This window comes from Girardinichthys multiradiatus, chromosome X, assembly GCF_021462225.1.
Source record: "Girardinichthys multiradiatus isolate DD_20200921_A chromosome X, DD_fGirMul_XY1, whole genome shotgun sequence".
NCBI classification, from domain to species: Eukaryota; Metazoa; Chordata; class Actinopteri; order Cyprinodontiformes; family Goodeidae; genus Girardinichthys; species Girardinichthys multiradiatus.
The window spans coordinates 16530036-16548296 of record NC_061817.1 but is presented as its reverse complement, the minus strand read 5'-3'; the positions used below and the strand labels follow the sequence as shown (position 1 = coordinate 16548296).

Here is an 18261-nt window from a genome sequence, read left to right as displayed (position 1 = left end):
ATAATTGTTCTTGTTGCTGAAACGTGCTATATAATAAACTTGCCTTGCATAATACGTGTTTACTATGTCAGATAAATCATCCCTTTCTTGCCTCCAAGCCATACAAAATGCTGCAGCCAGACTAATTACACACTCAAGGTTGTGAGCTCACTTTACCCCCATTTTATGCTCTTTACATTGGCTACCAATAGATTTTAGGATTTGTTTGAAAATTCTCACATTTTATTGGTTTTCTGTACAGCGCTTTGTGATAATGTTGCCTGTGAAAGGTGTTTAACAAATAAACTTTACATAATTACTGCTTCATTTTGTCTCACCCAAGAACTTCTCATCTCATCCTGTGCCACCCTACTCCATATTTCACAGTTCAAATCCCAAAGTAATATTTTTGTCATGATGGCTACATATTGTTCCACTTTATAATTGCTTCTGATGTGTCTCATATTCTCTCATCACAGAGTAAACCTGGATTATCACTGTAACATAATGGCATCCCAAAGTCAGCTCTTTCTCCTTGTAAGTATTACTCAGTCACACAACCCGTATTATTTTTAAAGATGACCTGAGATGTATAGGTAAATTAAAGAAAGTGTGTCATTTTACCTTATCACAATTATTGGTTTTAAGTGTTTTTGATGGGCGATATCACAGTAAGGATTATAAATTGCTGATCTTTCAGAGCTATTGTAGCATTGTCCATACAGCGCAATCTGACCATTGCTGTTCTGCTGTTTCATTAATGTAACAGTTTTGCATTCCTCCTTTTCCTTAAGTTTTATTAGCTATATATTTGTATTTTGTAGTTTTTTTTTCCCATCTGGGAAAACAGTCTCAGATGATTTTGTTTTAGGTGCAGATGCATGTCTGTTTCTTTGATGGCAGTGGTGCCGTTAACTGAATATTTTCCGTTTTTGACAAATTTTTTTCAACAGTGACGGAAAAACCTGAAGGCCATCTGTCATGTGTTGTGAATTGGCGCTATATAAATAAATTGAATTGAATTGAATTTTAACAGACTGCAATTCACACCACTGACCTCTTGGTGGCGAGTTAGCATATTAATTAGCTGTTTTCTCACTTAATGCATAACCTTGTATGCTTCACTCTGTAAAATGTCAGGGCAGCTGAGTGTGCAAAGTTTCTTCAAAAAGCTCAATAATGACGATGGTGTTGATAAAAGAGGCACTGTGGCATTGGAAGATGAAGAACGAACAAGTAATCAGCCATGGGCACCTACGGAGTGATGAAAGTAGCAGATAGGAGGTTAGGCTGGACTACAGAGTGCAGTGGGAGCAGGGGTTCTTCTGGCTGAGGTGGGAGGATGAAAAAATGTTCTACGATGTGTAAAAATGTCAATGGATTTGTCCAAGGATGCACGATCATGCAGAAATGTAAAAGAAAAAACAAAATGCTATTAAATGCTTAATTATTATCATTTTAAAATACTGTAACCTCAAGTGGGTCAATTCAATAATGACACTCTAAATTGTGCAATAGAACAAACTTTAATGGAACACAGCAGAGGTCCATACAACAGCCTTCCATCTCACTCACAGTGCACCCAAGCTACAGATCCCACCTTTAAGCACCATGGGAAATACCCCGGAAGATCACTCCAGCAACCGCTACAATACATAAAAACAATGATGGGTAAAACTAGATTATGAATGGATTTTTTTTACCCTGTCATTCAAAATGACAGCAAAAAAAGTAGCAATATCTGATTGACACGTTTAGTTGTTACTGTTTTACAAACAAATGCGAAATACCGTTTCCCATTGGTTAGGTGGTTCACCACGGTCATTTGGTTTGAATTTAACATCCTCCCGCACTGCAGCTTTTGCGTTCCTCTTTAAAAGCAATTCTACCTCTGCTTTTCCAAAACTCAATTAGCATTTCTCGGGCTTGCTACTCCTGACAGGGCTCTCATGTTACACTCTGAGGTACGTAACGAGACAGTGCACCTGGCACGTACCTGACACAGGGGTTCTCCTCCATATGTTAATAGAGAAGGGGAGTGTTGAATCAAGAAATAAGAACCTATCTGCCACACTGTTATACCCCCGTCACAAGCTGTTGATAGAAGGCAGGTTGGATGGATGCTTTCATCTTGGTTATGGCAAATACTGCGGTTGCAATCTGAATGTGGCAGCTGAAATTCAGACTTGTTGGACAAGGCAGCATTTTTCAATCTTCAATTCAAGTTTCATGGGGCTGTTTGAATTGTAGTGTCAGGTTTTTGTTGATGGGGGACAGGTAGGCAAATATCTGGATAGTTTATTTCCAGACCATTCACTAAGAAATTATTGTGTCTGATAATTCAAGTAGGCCAGCATGCCTGGCACCAGCAACCATGTCGCATTTGAAGTCACTTGCATCCCCTTACCTACTCATTCTGCTGCCAGCTTTGAACATCCAGATGCAGTCACCCTGTTGATTAAGCATGTTGTTTTCACAAAGTCTAGAAACCTAAATGCATGAAGTTGCTGCTATGCTATTGGCTGATTCAGAATATGTGTTACCCAGGAAATGGACAGCTGTACCTAATAAAGTGGATGGTGAATGTATATAATGAAGGGTGGCAACTGGATGGAAAACATGTAATGGTTAAATGAGCTGCCAGTCATGTGGGAGCAGGAACTGAGGCACAGAAGGAAGTAATGGGGATTGAATGGCAAAACAAAATACATCTAATGAAAATAGACAGATCAGTGAAAATCCAAACACAAAAATACCTGAAATATAAAACCTGAAGTGATGTCAACGTCATGACAGAATAATCTTAGAGAGGTGTTGAGCATTAAAAAGAAGAAGAGGGTCGATGGTTATGCAACTCTTAATGATTTCAGGTTGCTTTTCGAACTGATTAAAAGGAAATGAACTTGCATAGCAACTGAAGAAATATTTTCAATAAGAACAAACTTATCGACATGTTGAGGATCTGAACAAAGATAAAGAGAATGCCTAGATTTCATGTCCACATCCATTACAACTAGGGATGGGTACCATTCACATTTGAACTGATATGGTACTGATACCCAGTACATGGGAATTGGTACCGGTACTCAAAGGTACCAATTTTCGGTACTTTGTGTGTTTATGTCAAGTCAAGTCAAGTTTATTTATATAGTGCTTTTCAGCAACAAGGCACTCAAAACATAACAATGATACAGAAAATCAAACAACAAAGGTAATTAAAAAAAGAAAATTAAATAAAATAAAGAAATAGAATGATGGATAAGAAAATGAAAGGAAAATTGGACTGAAAACGTAACTAATAATGTTTAGATGGCACAGTCAAAGGCCATTCTAAACCAATAGGTTTTTAATCTCGATTTAAAGCAACTTAGGGTTTCAGTTCTTTTACAGTTTTCTGGGAGTTTATTCCAGATTAGTGGAGCATAAGAACTAAAAGTTGCTTCTCCATGTTTGGTTCTGGTTCTGGATATGCAGAGTAGATTTGCGCCAGAAGACCTGAGAGGTCTGGGTGGTTGATACACTGACAGCAGGTCTGTTATGTATTTTGGTGCAAAGCCATTCAGTGATTTATAGACTAACAGAAGTATTTTAAACTCTATTCTCTGAGCTACAGGGAACCAGTGTAGGGACTTTAGAACCGGGGTGATGTGCTCCACTTTCTTAGTTCTAGTGAGGACGCGGGCAGCAGCGTTCTGGATCAACTGCAGCTGTCTGATCCACTTTTTAGGCAGACCTGTGAAGACACTGTTGCAGTAATCAATTCTACTAAAGATGAACGCATGAATTAGTTTTTCAAGGTCCTGCTGAAACATAAGTCCTTTAATCCTGGAGATGTTCTTTAGGTGATAGAAGGCCGACCTTGTTACTATCTTTATGTGCCTCTGAAGGATCAGGTCTGAGTCCATCACTACACCCAGGGTCCAAGCCTGACTGTTGGTTTCTAGCTTTATTAACTGAAGCTGTGTGCTAACTTTTAAACGCTCTTCCTTTGGTCCAAAGATTATTACTTCAGTTTTGTTTTGATTCAGCTGAAGAACATTTTGGCACATCCATGCTTTGATTTCTTCTAAGCATTTACCCAGCGCTTGAATGGGTTCATAGTCACCTGGTGACATCGTAACGTATAGCTGTGTGTCGTCTGCATAGTTATGATAACTTATGTTGTTGTTTTTTTAAAATCTGAGTTAGGGGGAGCATGTAGATGTTGAATAGGAGGGCCCTAAGATGGACCCTAGGGGAACGCCACATGTGATTTTTGTGGTCTCTGATATAAAGTTACCTACTGAAACAAAAATGTCCCTGTCCTTCAAGTAGGATTTAAACCAATTGAGTGCTGTACCAGAAAGACTGACCCAGTTTTCCAGGGGCTCTAATGAAATAGAGTGATCAACAGTGTCGAATTACAACTGTTGTGTATTATGTGGTAATAGATGTTAATTTGTTTAATAATAAAATAGCATTTATTTCTCAATAACAAATATATCAAAGCAACATTTAACTGTTAACTGTTTCAAACATTTCTTCTCCCATGTTGCTGGCTGCAGACAATGAGTCGCTAACGGATGCAGGCGTGCTAACGGTGCCTAATGCAGGAGTTGTAGCCATAGATTTGAGGATGACGAAAATGGTGCACTCTTCAGCCTTGAGAAAAATCTGGTGCTTAAACAGGTGCTACCACAGATTAGAAGTATTTCCAATGCTGGCCTTGCACTTCATGTCACAAAAATTGTAGCGAGCGTAATCTGCATCGTATTTTGCGAAGTGGAGCTGTACTTTCGAGCGCTTTGTTGACAGTACCAGTAGCTACTGACATCATTATGCTGTTGTGCATGCAATGCTGTGTACATGTCCGGCATGGAAAATCGCCCACTCTTTCACTCCCTCAGTGCCACAATGATTTGTTAAGGTACCGAAACATGGTACCATTTGATTTTATGTGAATTGGTACTCTGTAGTACAGATGAAATTGAATTGGTACCTATAAAAGTTCAGAATTCTGTACCCATCCCTAATTATAATGCTCATTGTATGCCATTAGGTGCATAAGCATGTTGCCAAAACAAAGACGTACCAACTTGTTTACATGTTAGCATTATCGTGCATTTCTTTTGTACTTGGAAGTTGGAATTTCCGACCTCAAAGTAGGAAATTTCAACTGGAATGCCCCCAAAAGTCGGAATTACGAGCTGGAAAGTCGAGGTAACATGACGATACCCGACTTCCACACTCAAGATGGTTGCTACTCACATCAATAGTAGTAAAATATTCTCACTTTGACAGATGATTCAACGCTGTTTATATGCACGGAAAACCACGTGGAACATTGTTTACTGTCATTCTTATTGTTGTAAGACTCCTGTAATAGTTGCTAGCAATACGTATAAATGCAAGGAGGAAACTGGAGCAGTACCACTCGGAGATGACGTAAACTCAGAGTTCCCAGTTCCGTCTTCCCAGGTTAATGGAATGCAGCATTAAATGATATGATGTGGTAAGGATTCTGACAGTGGGAAAATCAATATTAAGGCAAACAGAAATAAAAAGAAATACTATTTTGATGAGTGAGGTACAAAGGATGGTGGCCATCTTGAAAAATGGCAGCATTCTTGGATTGTTAATTGGCCAGTTAGGCAAATTTGAAAAGGATCTCAGAAAGGAATAACATGTCATATTTTGGGCTTATATCACAGTTATCAAATTTTTTTATTATTATTGTTTGACATTTTCCGGGAAATAAAAGAAACTAATAATGGTAACATAATGATAATGATATTAATAATGATAATGCGTTTACCTTTTTTCCAGGTTTTGTTAAGTCTCATTGACTTGTCGAAGCAGGGCTGTAAAGAATATTTCGAACCAAAGAAATGGGTATGTAAACATCAATTTAATTTTTTTACCCAAATGCCATCAATTGAAGCAAACATTGAGAATGTTTCCTTTATGTAATATGTATGTGAAGGTCTTGCCTTTGTACAAGTGTAAAAGATGTTTTTTAAATTATTCAAATTGTCACGATGTGGTTTTGGATCGGACCAAAGTGCAGACAAGAGCTCGACAGGATCATCTTTGTAATTCAAGGATTTATTTACAAGGTCAAAAAACTTTGCAAAATCACTGCAGGTTTCCCAAGGCAAGACGTGGCAAAAAACAAAGCATAATCATGAACGAGAACGAGGAGTGACAAACACAAGGAACCAGCACTGAACAAAGAGACCAAACCAACTTATATACTGTGAGATAACAAAGGCAGATAATCAACGGAACAGGGAACAGGTGTGACAAGGAGGCAGGGAAGCAGAAGGAACAGGTGAAACAAATACAGATGCTGAGGATGGGCAAAGTAACTAATAAACAATAAACAGAAACACAGACATGCCAGTACATGTCTTTTCCACAGAAATTTACTATAAAAACAATCTCTGGCCACAAATGTGGTGTTGATGGGGTTTTGGGTCGGACCAAAGTGCAGACAAGAGCTTTGCAGCAGCATCTTAGTAATTCTTTGGTTTATTTTCAAAAAACGTAACAAAAACACTGCAGGAACGAACCAGAGACAAGATCAAAAAGTTACATAAGCACTGCAGGTTCTCATGGAAAAACGTAGCATAGTTTTCCAAAAGGAAGCATAAACAAAGCAGTCATGTTAGGGAATGGGGTTGTGATGAAGAGGAACAAGCAACACACAATGACACAAAATCAACTAATATACTGAGGGATAACAAAGGGCAGGTAATCAAAGAAACAGGGAACAGGTGTGACAAGGAGGCAGGGAAGCAGAAGGAACAGGTGAAACAAATACAAAGACTGAGCATGGGTGAAAAGACTAATAAACAATAAGCAGAAAACACTAACCAAGCAAAACTATAAGCAAGATAATTAATCAAATGAAGCATAAGGAAGCCCCTCCTTGAACCGTCACCTTAACGTGGTGGAGGCGTTTGAGTGCTCAAATGATCCTAGAGGCTATGTTGTCTGGGGCCTAAATGCCCCTGGTAGGGTCTCCCATGGCAAACAGGCTCTAGGTGATGGGTAAGACAAAGAATGGTTCAAGAACCCCTCATGAAGAACAAAATATCGAGGCACATGACGTCGCCCGGTACGGCGGAGCCGGGGTCCACCCTGGAGCCAGGCCTGGGGTCAGGACTCGTCGGAGAGCACCTGGTGGCCGGGTTGCTCCTCGCGGACCCGGCCGGGCCAAGCCCGAACGAGAGACGCGAGGCCATCCCCCAGTGGGCCCACCACCTGCAGGGGGAACCGTGAGAGACCGGTGCAAAGAGGATTGGGTGGCGGACGAAGGTGGAGACCTCAGCGGCCCGATCCCCGTAGGCTTAGGCTGGCTCTAGGGACGTGGAATGTCACCTCGCTGGGGGGGAAGGAGCCTGAGCTTGTGCGGGAGGTCGAGAGATATCGACTAGAAATAGTCGGGCTCGCCTCCACGCACAGCGTGGGCTCTGGAACCCATCTCCTCGAGAGGGGCTGGACTCTCTTCTACTCTGGAGTGGCCCATGGGCTGGTGTGGGTTTGTTTGTTGCCCCCCAGCTCAGCCATCTCGTGTTGGGGTTTACTCCAGTGGATGAGAGCGTCGTATCCCTGCGCCTTCGGGTTGGGGAGAGGTCTCTGACTATCATTTCAGCCTACGGGCCGAGTGGTAGTGCAGAGTACCCGGCCTTCTTGGCATCCCTGTCGGGGGTGCTGGATAGTGGGAAACGACAGTGACACCTGGAGAGGCGTGATCGGGAGGAATGGCCTCCCCGATCTGAATCCGAGTGGTTTTTTGTTATTGGATTTCTGTGCTAGTCACGGATTGTCCATAACGAACACCATGTTCAAACATAAGGGTGTCCATCAGTGCACTTGGCACCAGGACACCCTAGGCAAGAGGTCGATGATCGACTTTGTTGTCGTATCATCAGACCTTCGGCCGCATGTTTTGGACACTCGGGTGAAGGGAGGGGCTGAGCTGTCCACTGATCATCACCTGGTGGTGAGTTGGATCCGCTGGAGGAGGAGAAAGCCAGACAGACTTGGCAGGCCCTAGCGCATAGTGAGGGTCTGCTGGGAACGCCTGGCAGAGCCCTCGGCCAGGGATGTATTCAACTCCCACCTCCGGGAGAGCTTCGACCAGATCCCGGGGGATGTTGGAGACATAGAGTCCGAGTGGACCATGTTCTCCGCATCTATTGTCGATGCTGCTGCCCATAGCTGCGGCCGTAAGGTCTGCGGTGCCTGTCGTGGCGGCAATCCCAGAACCCGGTGGTGGACACCGGCAGTAAGGGATGCTGTTAAGCTGAAGAAGGAGTCCTATCGGCTGTGGTTGGCTTGTGGGACTCCTGAGGCGGCTGACGGGTATCGTGAGGCCAAGCGTGCTGCGGCCCGGGCTGTGGCAGAGGCAAAAACTCGGGCCTGGGAAGAGTTCGGTGAGGTCATGGAGAAGGACTACCGGTTGGCCTCGAAGCGATTCTGGCAAACCGTCCGGCGCCTCAGGAGGGGGAAGCAGTGCTTTGCCAACACTGTTTATAGTGGGGGCAGGAGACTGCTGACCTCGACTGAGGACATATTATCGGGCGGTGGAAGGAGTACTTCGAGGATCTCCTCAATCCTGCCATCACGCATTCCATGGTGGAAACAGAGGCTGGGGACTCAGGGTTGGACTCTTTCATCACCCAGGCTGAAGTCACCAAGGTGGTTAAAAAGCTCCGCGGTGGAAATGTGGATGAGATCCGCCCTGAGTACCTCAAGTCTGGATGTTGTAGGGCTGTCATGGTTGACACGCCTCTTCAACATTGCGTGGCGGTCGGGGACAGTGCCTCTGGACTGGCAGACTGGGGTGGTGGTCCCCCTTTATAAGAAGGGGGACCGGAGGGTGTGTTCCAACTACAGGGGGATCACGCTCCTCAGCCTCCCTGGTAAGGCCTTCGCCAGGGTATTGGAGAGGAGAGTCCGACCGATAATCGAACCTCGGCTTCAGGAGGAGCAGTGTGGTTTTCGTCCCAGCCGTGGAACACTGGAACAGCTCTATACCCTCTACAGGGTGCTCGAGGGTTCATGGGAGTTTGCCCAACCGGTTCACATGTGTTTTGTGGACCTGGAGAAGGCATTCAACTGTGTCCCTCGTGATGCCCTGTGGGGGGTGCTACCGGAGTATGGAATCGTGGGCCCTTTATTAGGGGCCATCCGGTCCCTGTACGAGCGGAGCAGGAGTTTGGTCCGCATTGCCGGCACTAAGTCGGACCTGTTCCCAGTGCATGTTGGACTCCGGCAGGGCTGCCCTTTGTCGCCGGTCCTGTTCATAACTTTTATGGACAGAATTTCTAGACGCAGCCAAGGGCCGGAGGGGTTCTTGTTTGGGGACCAGTGGATTTTGTCTCTTCTTTTTGCAGATGACGTGGTCCTGCTGGCCCCCTCTAGCCAAGACCTACAGCATGCGCTATGGCGGTTCGCAGCCGAGTGTGAAGCGGCTGGGATGAGGATCAGCTCCTCCAAGTCCGAGGCCATAGTACTCGACCGGAAAAGGGTGGCTTGTCCTCTTCAGGTTGGAGGGGAGTTCCTGCCTCAAGTGGAGGAGTTTAAGTATCTTGGGGTCTTGTTCACGAGTGAGGGAAGAATGGAGCGGGAGATCGACAGACAGATCGGTGCGGCTGCCACAGTAATGGGGGCGCTGTGCCGGTCTATTGTGGTGAAGAGAGAGCTGAGCCGAAAAGCAAAGCTCTCAATTTACTGGTCGGTCTACGTTCCTACCCTCACCTATGGCCATGAACTTTGGGTCATGACCGAAAGAACGAGATCCCGGATACAAGCGGCTGAAATGAGCTTCCTCCGTAGGGTGGCCGGGCACTCCCTTAGAGATAGGGTGAGGAGCTCGGCCATCCGGGAGGGGCTCGAAGTAGAGCCGCTGCTCCTCCACATCGAGAGGAGCCAGTTGAGGTGGCTCGGGCATCTATACCGGATGCCTCCTGGACGCCTTCCTCGCCTTGGGCTCCCCCTGGAGGAACTGGAGGAGGTGTCTGGAGAGAGGGACATCTGAGCGTCTCTGCTGAGTCTGCTGCCCCCGCGACCCGGTCCTGGATAAGCGGAAGACGACAGACAAACGAGCATAAGGAAACTAGAATAACCATGAAGTAAAGTAAACAGAGAAACTAGAGGGAAGCATAGGAACACCAACAACAACAACCTAAGAACAAACAAAGAGTCCATTAGGAGAACCTGATTTACAAAAGTAAACAACCCAAACATAAACAATAACTAAATCTAAGGAAGACCTGGAAAGAGAACAAATACCTAACCATAAATAAACACAGAGATACTTAATGAGAATCCAAGGAAGACAAAGAACTATAATAATAATAATACCACGCAAAGTAATAAAAAAGCAACCACGAAAGGAACTAAGAAGAAAACAACACACACTAGGAGGCGGTAGAGGGAGGAAAATAACTAATAAACATGATACAAAAATAAAAATAGAAACATCTAAGAAAAAGTTAAAACACAAAGCCACAAAACAAAGTCCAAAATGTCACATCCTGACAAGGGGTGTCAAACTCATTTTCACCGAGGGCCACATCAGTATAATGGCTGACCTAAAAGGGCCAGATGTAACTTATAAATGTAACTAAAGATCAAACTCAGTCTTTAACCGGCTCAGTTTAGCAGCTAACTGAGCACATGAAAAAGGCCTGGGAAATGAGGCTGACACATCCATAGGTCTAGTTTACGCTGGAAAGCCGTGATCATGTCGGACACCTGCGTAATGACTTGTTTGTGTTCCTGCAGCTTCTGATTCAGTTGGGCGCGATGCTTGGTTATGTCACACAACACAACAAAGTCACACAGCCACTCTGGATCTGACAGTTCAGACAAGGGTTTTCCTTTACTCTGCATAAAAGAGCAATGTCTTCTCTGAGCTCAAAAAATCACTGGAGGACTTTGCTCCTACTCAGCCACCGCACTTCTGTATGGTATGGCAGATCCTTGTGTGCCGAGACCATCTCCTGCAAAAACAGCTGGAACTGATGGTGATTCAGGCCACGCGCCCGAATGAAGTTCACTGTTTTCATGACCGTGGTCACTATGTCATCCATCTCCAGCACCTTCCCACACAAAGCTTCTTGATGGATAATGCAATGATACGTTATTAGAGGCGTGTGACAGTTCATTTTTTGCATTTTCCCCTTCATTGGTCCAACCACCGTCTGTAGTTAATCCCACCAAGTTTTCCCAGGGCAATGCATTTTTACTCACGGATTTTTCCACCGCATCAAAAATGTCCTGTCCCGTTGTAGTTCCATGCATAGTGTGGGAGAAGAAAGTTACTAATTTAAAAATGATGAAGAGACAACTGGTTTCCTCTCAAGAGCCGAAGCAGGGGACCTTTTATTCAGAAAACATCTCTGAATATCTCACAAAATTAGCATATCATTAAAAGGGTCTCTAAACGAGCTATGAACCTAATCATCTGAATCAACGAGTTAACTCTAAACACCTGCAAAAGATTCCTGAGGCCTTTAAAACTCCCAGCCTGGTTCATCACTCAAAACCTCAATCATGGGTAAGACTGCCGACCTGACTGCTGTCCAGAAGGCCACTATTGACACCCTCAAGCAAGAGGGTAAGACACAGAAATAAATTTCTGAACGAATAGGCTGTTCCCAGAGTGCTGTATCAAGGCACCTCAGTGGGAAGTCTGTGGGAAGGAAAAAGTGTGGCAGAAAACGCTGCACAACGAGAAGAGGTGACCGGACCCTGAGGAAGATTGTGGAGAAGGGCCTATTCCAGACCTTGGGGGACCTGCGGAAGCAGTGGACTGAGTCTGGAGTAGAAACATCCAGAGCCACCGTGCACAGGCGTGTGCAGGAAATGGGCTACAGGTGCCACATTCCCCAGGTCAAGCCACTTTTGAACCAGAAACAGCGGCAGAAGCGCCTGACCTGGGCTACAGAGAAGCAGCACTGGACTGTTGCTCAGTGGTCCAAAGTACTTTTTTCGGATGAAAGCAAATTCTGCATGTCATTCGGAAATCAAGGTGCCAGAGTCTGGAGGAAGACTGGGGAGAAGGAAATGCCAAAATGCCAGAAGTCCAGTGTCAAGTACCCACAGTCAGTGATGGTCTGGGGTGCCGTGTCAGCTGCTGGTGTTGGTCCACTGTGTTTTATCAAGGGCAGGGTCAATGCAGCTAGCTATCAGGAGATTTTGGAGCACTTCATGCTTCCATCTGCTGAAAAGCTTTATGGAGATGAAGATTTCATTTTTCAGCACGACCTGGCACCTGCTCACACTGCCAAAACCACTGGTAAATAGTTTACTGACCATGGTATCACTGTGCTCAATTGGCCTGGCAACTCTCCTGACCTGAACCCCATAGAGAATCTGTGGGATATTGTGAAGAAAGCGTTGAGAGTATCTTCATTCAAAATCCCAAAGAATCCCAGCCCTCAGTTCCTACAGGGCGTTTTTTTATACAGATACAAAACATTGATGTGTATTGGGGTCCTCTTGAACAATTGAAATCCTCATACTTTTTACGTAAAACTTCTTGACACCTATAACATTGCTTTTCTCTACTTTTCCGGGAATACACTCCTGCCAGACAACTGGAAAACATCAAGTTGTCTGGCAGTCTTGATTAACATTCTCATGATTTTGATCAACTCCTCATTCCTGAGCTAACCTGGACTGAATTGATGTCATGCTGACCTGGCAGGGGTCAGTGTATCACAAGATTTCCTGGCTGGACTGCAACAACAGACCCATTAATCATTTCTCACGCCAATAACTTTTCCCCAATGTAATCTATTATCAGAAGGCTTGCATGTTTACTCAGAGTGAACAATTCTTTACAGAATTCATCTTATAATGGTAAAAACAATAAAAAAAAATTTAATCTAATCAAACAAAGGTTTATGCCTCCACATTCCTCCCTTTAATTAGGTTTTCAATCTAATTAACAGCTGAGAGTGGTTTTATATACATATTGTAAATATGATGTGAGTATATGTGATGTATTTGAGTGAGTAAAATGAATTAAAATGTGAACAATTATGGAAAGTAGTAAAATTACATTACAGGTCCTTCTCAAAATATTAGCATATTGTGATAAAGTTCATTATTTTCCATAATGTAATGATGAAAATTTAACATTCATATATTTTAGATTCATTGCACACTAACTGAAATATTTCAGGTCTTTATTGTCTTAATACAGATGATTTTGGCATACAGCTCATGAAAACCCAAAATTACTATCTCACAAAATTAGCATATTTCATCCGACCAATAAAAGAAAAGTGATTTTAATACAAAAAACGTCAACCTTCAAATAATCATGTACAGTTATGCACTCAATACTTGGTCGGGAATCCTTTTTGCAGAAATGACTGCTTCAATGCGGCGTGGCATGGAGGCAATCAGCCTGTGGCACTGCTGAGGTCTTATGGAGGCCCAGGATGCTTCGATAGCGGCCTTTAGCTCATCCAGAGTGTTGGGTCTTGAGTCTCTCAACGTTCTCTTCACAATATCCCACAGATTCTCTATGGGGTTCAGGTCAGGAGAGTTGGCAGGCCAATTGAGCACAGTGATACCATGGTCAGTAAACCATTTACCAGTGGTTTTGGCACTGTGAGCAGGTGCCAGGTCATGCTGAAAAATGAAATCTTCATCTCCATAAAGCTTTTCAGCAGATGGAAGCATGAAGTGCTCCAAAATCTCCTGATAGCTAGCTGCATTGACCCTGCCCTTGATAAAACACAGTGGACCAACACCAGCAGCTGACACAGCACTGATTGTGGGTACTTGACACTGGACACTGGACTTCTGGCATTTTGGCATTTCCTTCTCCCCCAGTCTTCCTCCAGACTCTGGCACCTTGATATTCGAATGACATGCAAAATTTGCTTTCATCCAAAAAACAGTCCAGTGCTGCTTCTCTGTAGCTCAGGTCAGGCGCTTCTGCCGCTGTTTCTGGTTCAAAAGTGGCTTGACCTGGGGAATGCGGCACCTGTAGCCCATTTCCTGCACACGCCTGTGCACGGTGGCTCTGGATGTTTCTACTCCAGACTCAGTCCACTGCTTCCGCAGGTCCCCCAAGGTCTGGAATTGGCCCTTCTCCACAATCTTCCTCAGGGTCCGGTCACCTCTTCTCGTTGTGCAGCGTTTTCTGCCACACTTTTTCCTTCCCACAGACTTCCCACTGAGGTGCCTTGATACAGCACTCTGGGAACAGCCTATTCGTTCAGAAATTTATTTCTGTGTCTTACCCTCTTGCTTGAGGGTGTCAATAGTGGCCTTCTGGACAGCAGTCAGGTCGGCAGTCTTACCCATGATTGGGGTTTTGAGTGATGAACCAGGCTGGGAGTTTTAAAGGCCTCAGGAATCTTTTGCAGGTGTTTAGAGTTAACTCGTTGATTCAGATGATTAGGTTCATAGCTTGTTTAGAGACCCTTTTAATGATATGCTAATTTTGTGAGATAGGAATTTTGGGTTTTCATGAGCTGTATGCCAAAATCATCCATATTAAGACAATAAAAGACCTGAAATATTTCAGTTAGTGTGCAATGAATCTAAAATATATGAATGTTAAATTTTCATCATTACATTATGGAAAATAATGAACTTTATCACAATATGCTAATATTTTGAGAAGGACCTGTATATACAAAATTAAGCAACCCTAAATGATTGCTGTTATTTAGGTGTGACATTTTGGGTTCAACTAATTAGTTAAGATCCTATTTAGGGTTCCTATGTGCACATTATTTTATCTGTGTTAGACTATGATAAACTAAACCTATTCACTAATTAGATCAAATCTGTCTACTCTGTAGCTCTTCCCAAAAATCTCCTTCAGGAACACATCTCATCAACTCACCCATGGAAACATCCATGTCTGTCAAACTCACAAACTATGTGTCGATGAAGGGAACATTCAGGTCAGCTTAGGACCTCCAGTCAAAAAACCTACCCATCCTAAAAGGCAGGAAAAAACCTCTGGAGGCAATAGAGAAAACTCATTCTTGGCCAATCTGAACAAGAGATCTCTTTTGAATCTAATAACTATCATTATCACCTATTTTAAGGCCCTTCCATGCCAATCAGGTCCTGGTTCATTATTCCTATTCACCACAATATGTAACAGAAGACACTAACCATGTTGAAACTCTGGAGCTGAAAATCACAAGAATGGATGCTCCCATTCTATCAGAGTGCATAAACAGCTTGAATCAATTCAGAACATTAAAATGACATAAAGACAAGCTTGAAGTTATAACAGAAAATAGAAAAACATCAGTTAAATTCTCAGCAGCAAAACATTGTTGTTCAGTCTCAGTCCTTGGTCTTCCTGGAACATTCTTTAGTCTCTTAGATTGGTTCTTTTCAACTTTACTGTTCTGGCATCCCATTTATCCCGGTTCAGGGTCCCACGAAGTCTTCATGTGTCCATAGGTCTCTGAGTCCAATGCTCAAAAAGGTTACTTGTACAACCAGATTGGTGTCCTTCTGAGAAGACAGAGAATACTGACCAGTATCGTGTTAACCCATGACATTAAAGTACCACATGTCTAATTAAACATCCTTTCTTGATGTCTCCACAGTCCGACTACTGTTTGTCTACTTTCATGTCCATTTAACTGCTCTACATATTCCTCTCTAAACCATACAAAACTCTAAACAATTAAAGAATATGAAACCAACTAATGTATCTAGTATCAAAACTTAAGTTGTGCAAAAAGGAGATCATTGTACCTTCAGGGTCAACTCAGGCCAAAATAACAATCAAAACAGATCTGCCTTTTATGGATAAAACTTAGCTGATAAAAGAAATTGAAACCAAATACATTCATCTTCCTAAATTAACAGAAACAGGAGAAAATGTTGTTCAACAAAAATGGCAGTTAAACCCTTACTAATCTCCTCTTAGTTACTACATCATACATGTTATCCAAGCATCAGACGTCAGGGAACTTGTTCAGATCATAGTTGTAACAGAAGTATTACATGTAAATTGGGTGTCGTTACATCGTTAGCATCACCTTTTCTGTATTTCTTCAGTGTCCTTTTTCCTGTATTTCCTCCACGTCCTCCTTTATCATAGTCCAATGCGATGATGACATGAAAAGGGGTGTGATGACTTTCACAGCAGTGCTCAAACTCCAGCCCCGAGTACATAGGAATCTCAGAAAACAAAATAATTATGAGCAGAAATGAACCTTTGAAACCAAATTTAACAATGAAAATCTTCTAGATTAGAATTGTGCTGCAGCAAATATACAATACATAAGGTTCTTAAGAAATAAAGTAAATGGTCAAACCATTTTCCATTCAAAAAGAACTTTCTTCTAAAAGGTCTCTGAACGACAACCCAGGTCCAGCCTCCACATCAACGAAGGGTAACGTTCTGTAGGTCAATTTGGTTCCCTCTCATCACCTGTAAAAAGGCTACTGATAGAGAGAAATGAAGTGCTCCTTTTAGCAGTGGTAATCAATTATATTCACTCAGGGTTTTCATGCAAAAGAAAGAAACAGAAGTTAGCAAGGATAGTTTAAGCAATCACCATTTCCCCTGGAAGCATGCTTAGTGTCATTCTATCTCACCCTATCAGCACAGATATTGTTCTAAACTATGTATTTCTCAGACATTATCCTGAAAAGAGATAGATTGACATTGCTAACTACTGTGTTTTTGTACAGTAAGTCAAAATAAGGTGAACAGTCTTCAATTTTATCCGGTGCCTGAAAATAGCATGTCTGGTGTGCATTTTATTATCATTCAGAAATTAGTCATCTTATAAAACCTTTTGTGACCTCACCTCATGTGTTATTCTATTCTTAAATCGATCTTATAAACCTCTGACTTAACCCCCCTTTGATCAGAAAGATACATAAGAACATTTAGATGTGTTGCTCAGGCTTCACAGATAAGCTCAGGTTTCCCCTCTTATTTGACTTAAGTTATGAGCCTTGTCACTTTTGTACTTCAAATGGTCCTCTTCCTCACAGTTAAATAATTTTTCTTTTTTGATATTACATGCTGTTTTTTAAATGAAAGATGCATGTTTTAGATGATGCATCCCAGTTTAATCAATGGTGAAGAAGATCTGTAGTTTTCAACTATTTTCCACTAAACTGTCACTGTGGGGCTGCGGAATTAAATTTGGAGGATAGAGAATGGTGGCCGAAGTCAGTCTACCTCTATCTCACACCATATCTGTCTCCTCTCTCTCTAGTTCTTTAGGCAATTTAAGTTTGTTTCTTGTCTTTTTTCAGCTTTTAGTTGTGAATTGGGGCCTGCAATGCAAAGCATGCAGGCACCTATTGTTATTCACCTGATCAAAACCTATCCACTTTAATGCGGCCCGAACCGCAGCACGCACCCCCACAATATATATATCAAAACGTCCGGCTCGGTCCCGGGAGGTGTGCTATTACTTTTCTTGGCGTTTGGAGTTACCATGGCGACGTAATTAACGAAAAACCACCCCCCCAAAATCCCATAGGAATGAATGGAGTCAGGGGAGGAAGAAATCCTCAAAATTCACTGTTTTTGAGGCTTTGCTGTATCGCCATACTTTCACCTAGAAACACAGTTTAACTTTCAGTTTGTAGAGAAATCTGCCGGCTTTTCAGAAGTGAAAACGGTTTGTTAATAACTGCTATGGTTTCTCTAAAATTAGACTCCAAGCGACACAAAGTTTGAGAGAAAATCCCACTCCTACAGTGGAGATGGCAATTAACTAGTGTAGAAAGCAGTGTTTTTTTGCAGGAAAAATGATTTTTAACTCGCCATCACGGCCACAAATTTCGCTCTAAATTCACCATTTTCCATCAGTTTGTTGGGCCGGGCCTCTGCTTTCACACAATATCTTTAAAATTGTTCTAGGTCTCACGGTTTTCTGTTGAACACCCCTCAATCGCCAAGAGTCAGTAGATTTCTGTAGGCCTTCTCCCATGTATTTTCTATGAGTTTGACCAGTAATCCATGAGTGACACCATTTATTTCCATAATCATATTTTATACTGTGAATGACGTAGAGCTATGAAAATCTCCATGATTGGGGACGAGGGATAGCTGTCGCCCACAGTTAAAAAATAATTTCAAATACCATGTACGGATTCCCAGATATTAGACTTTGTTCGGGAGCATGTTCAGGCATTTTTGCCTTTTTCTCCATTTTCCCTCTCTTTTCACCCAGTGTTGTGCCTTTATTATTATATTTTCACTAATAAAGGATGAATATTATGTTCCCCTGTCCGTTCTGATAAAAACGGTCCAAGAATGACATCGAT

At 42.8% G+C, this 18261-nt stretch overlaps 1 protein-coding gene across 1 annotated transcript in view; it reads left to right on the top strand.

The window, feature by feature from the left end:
* The window catches only part of LOC124863472 (mucin-5AC-like), an 88824-nt gene that overhangs the window by 35736 nt on the left and 34827 nt on the right, over positions 1-18261 (top strand). Inside the window, exon 2 of the mRNA XM_047357855.1 lies at positions 459-516. Coding sequence (XP_047213811.1) covers positions 487-516 — 30 coding nt within the window. The 5' untranslated portion in view covers positions 459-486. The remainder of the gene's footprint in view (positions 1-458; positions 517-18261) is intronic.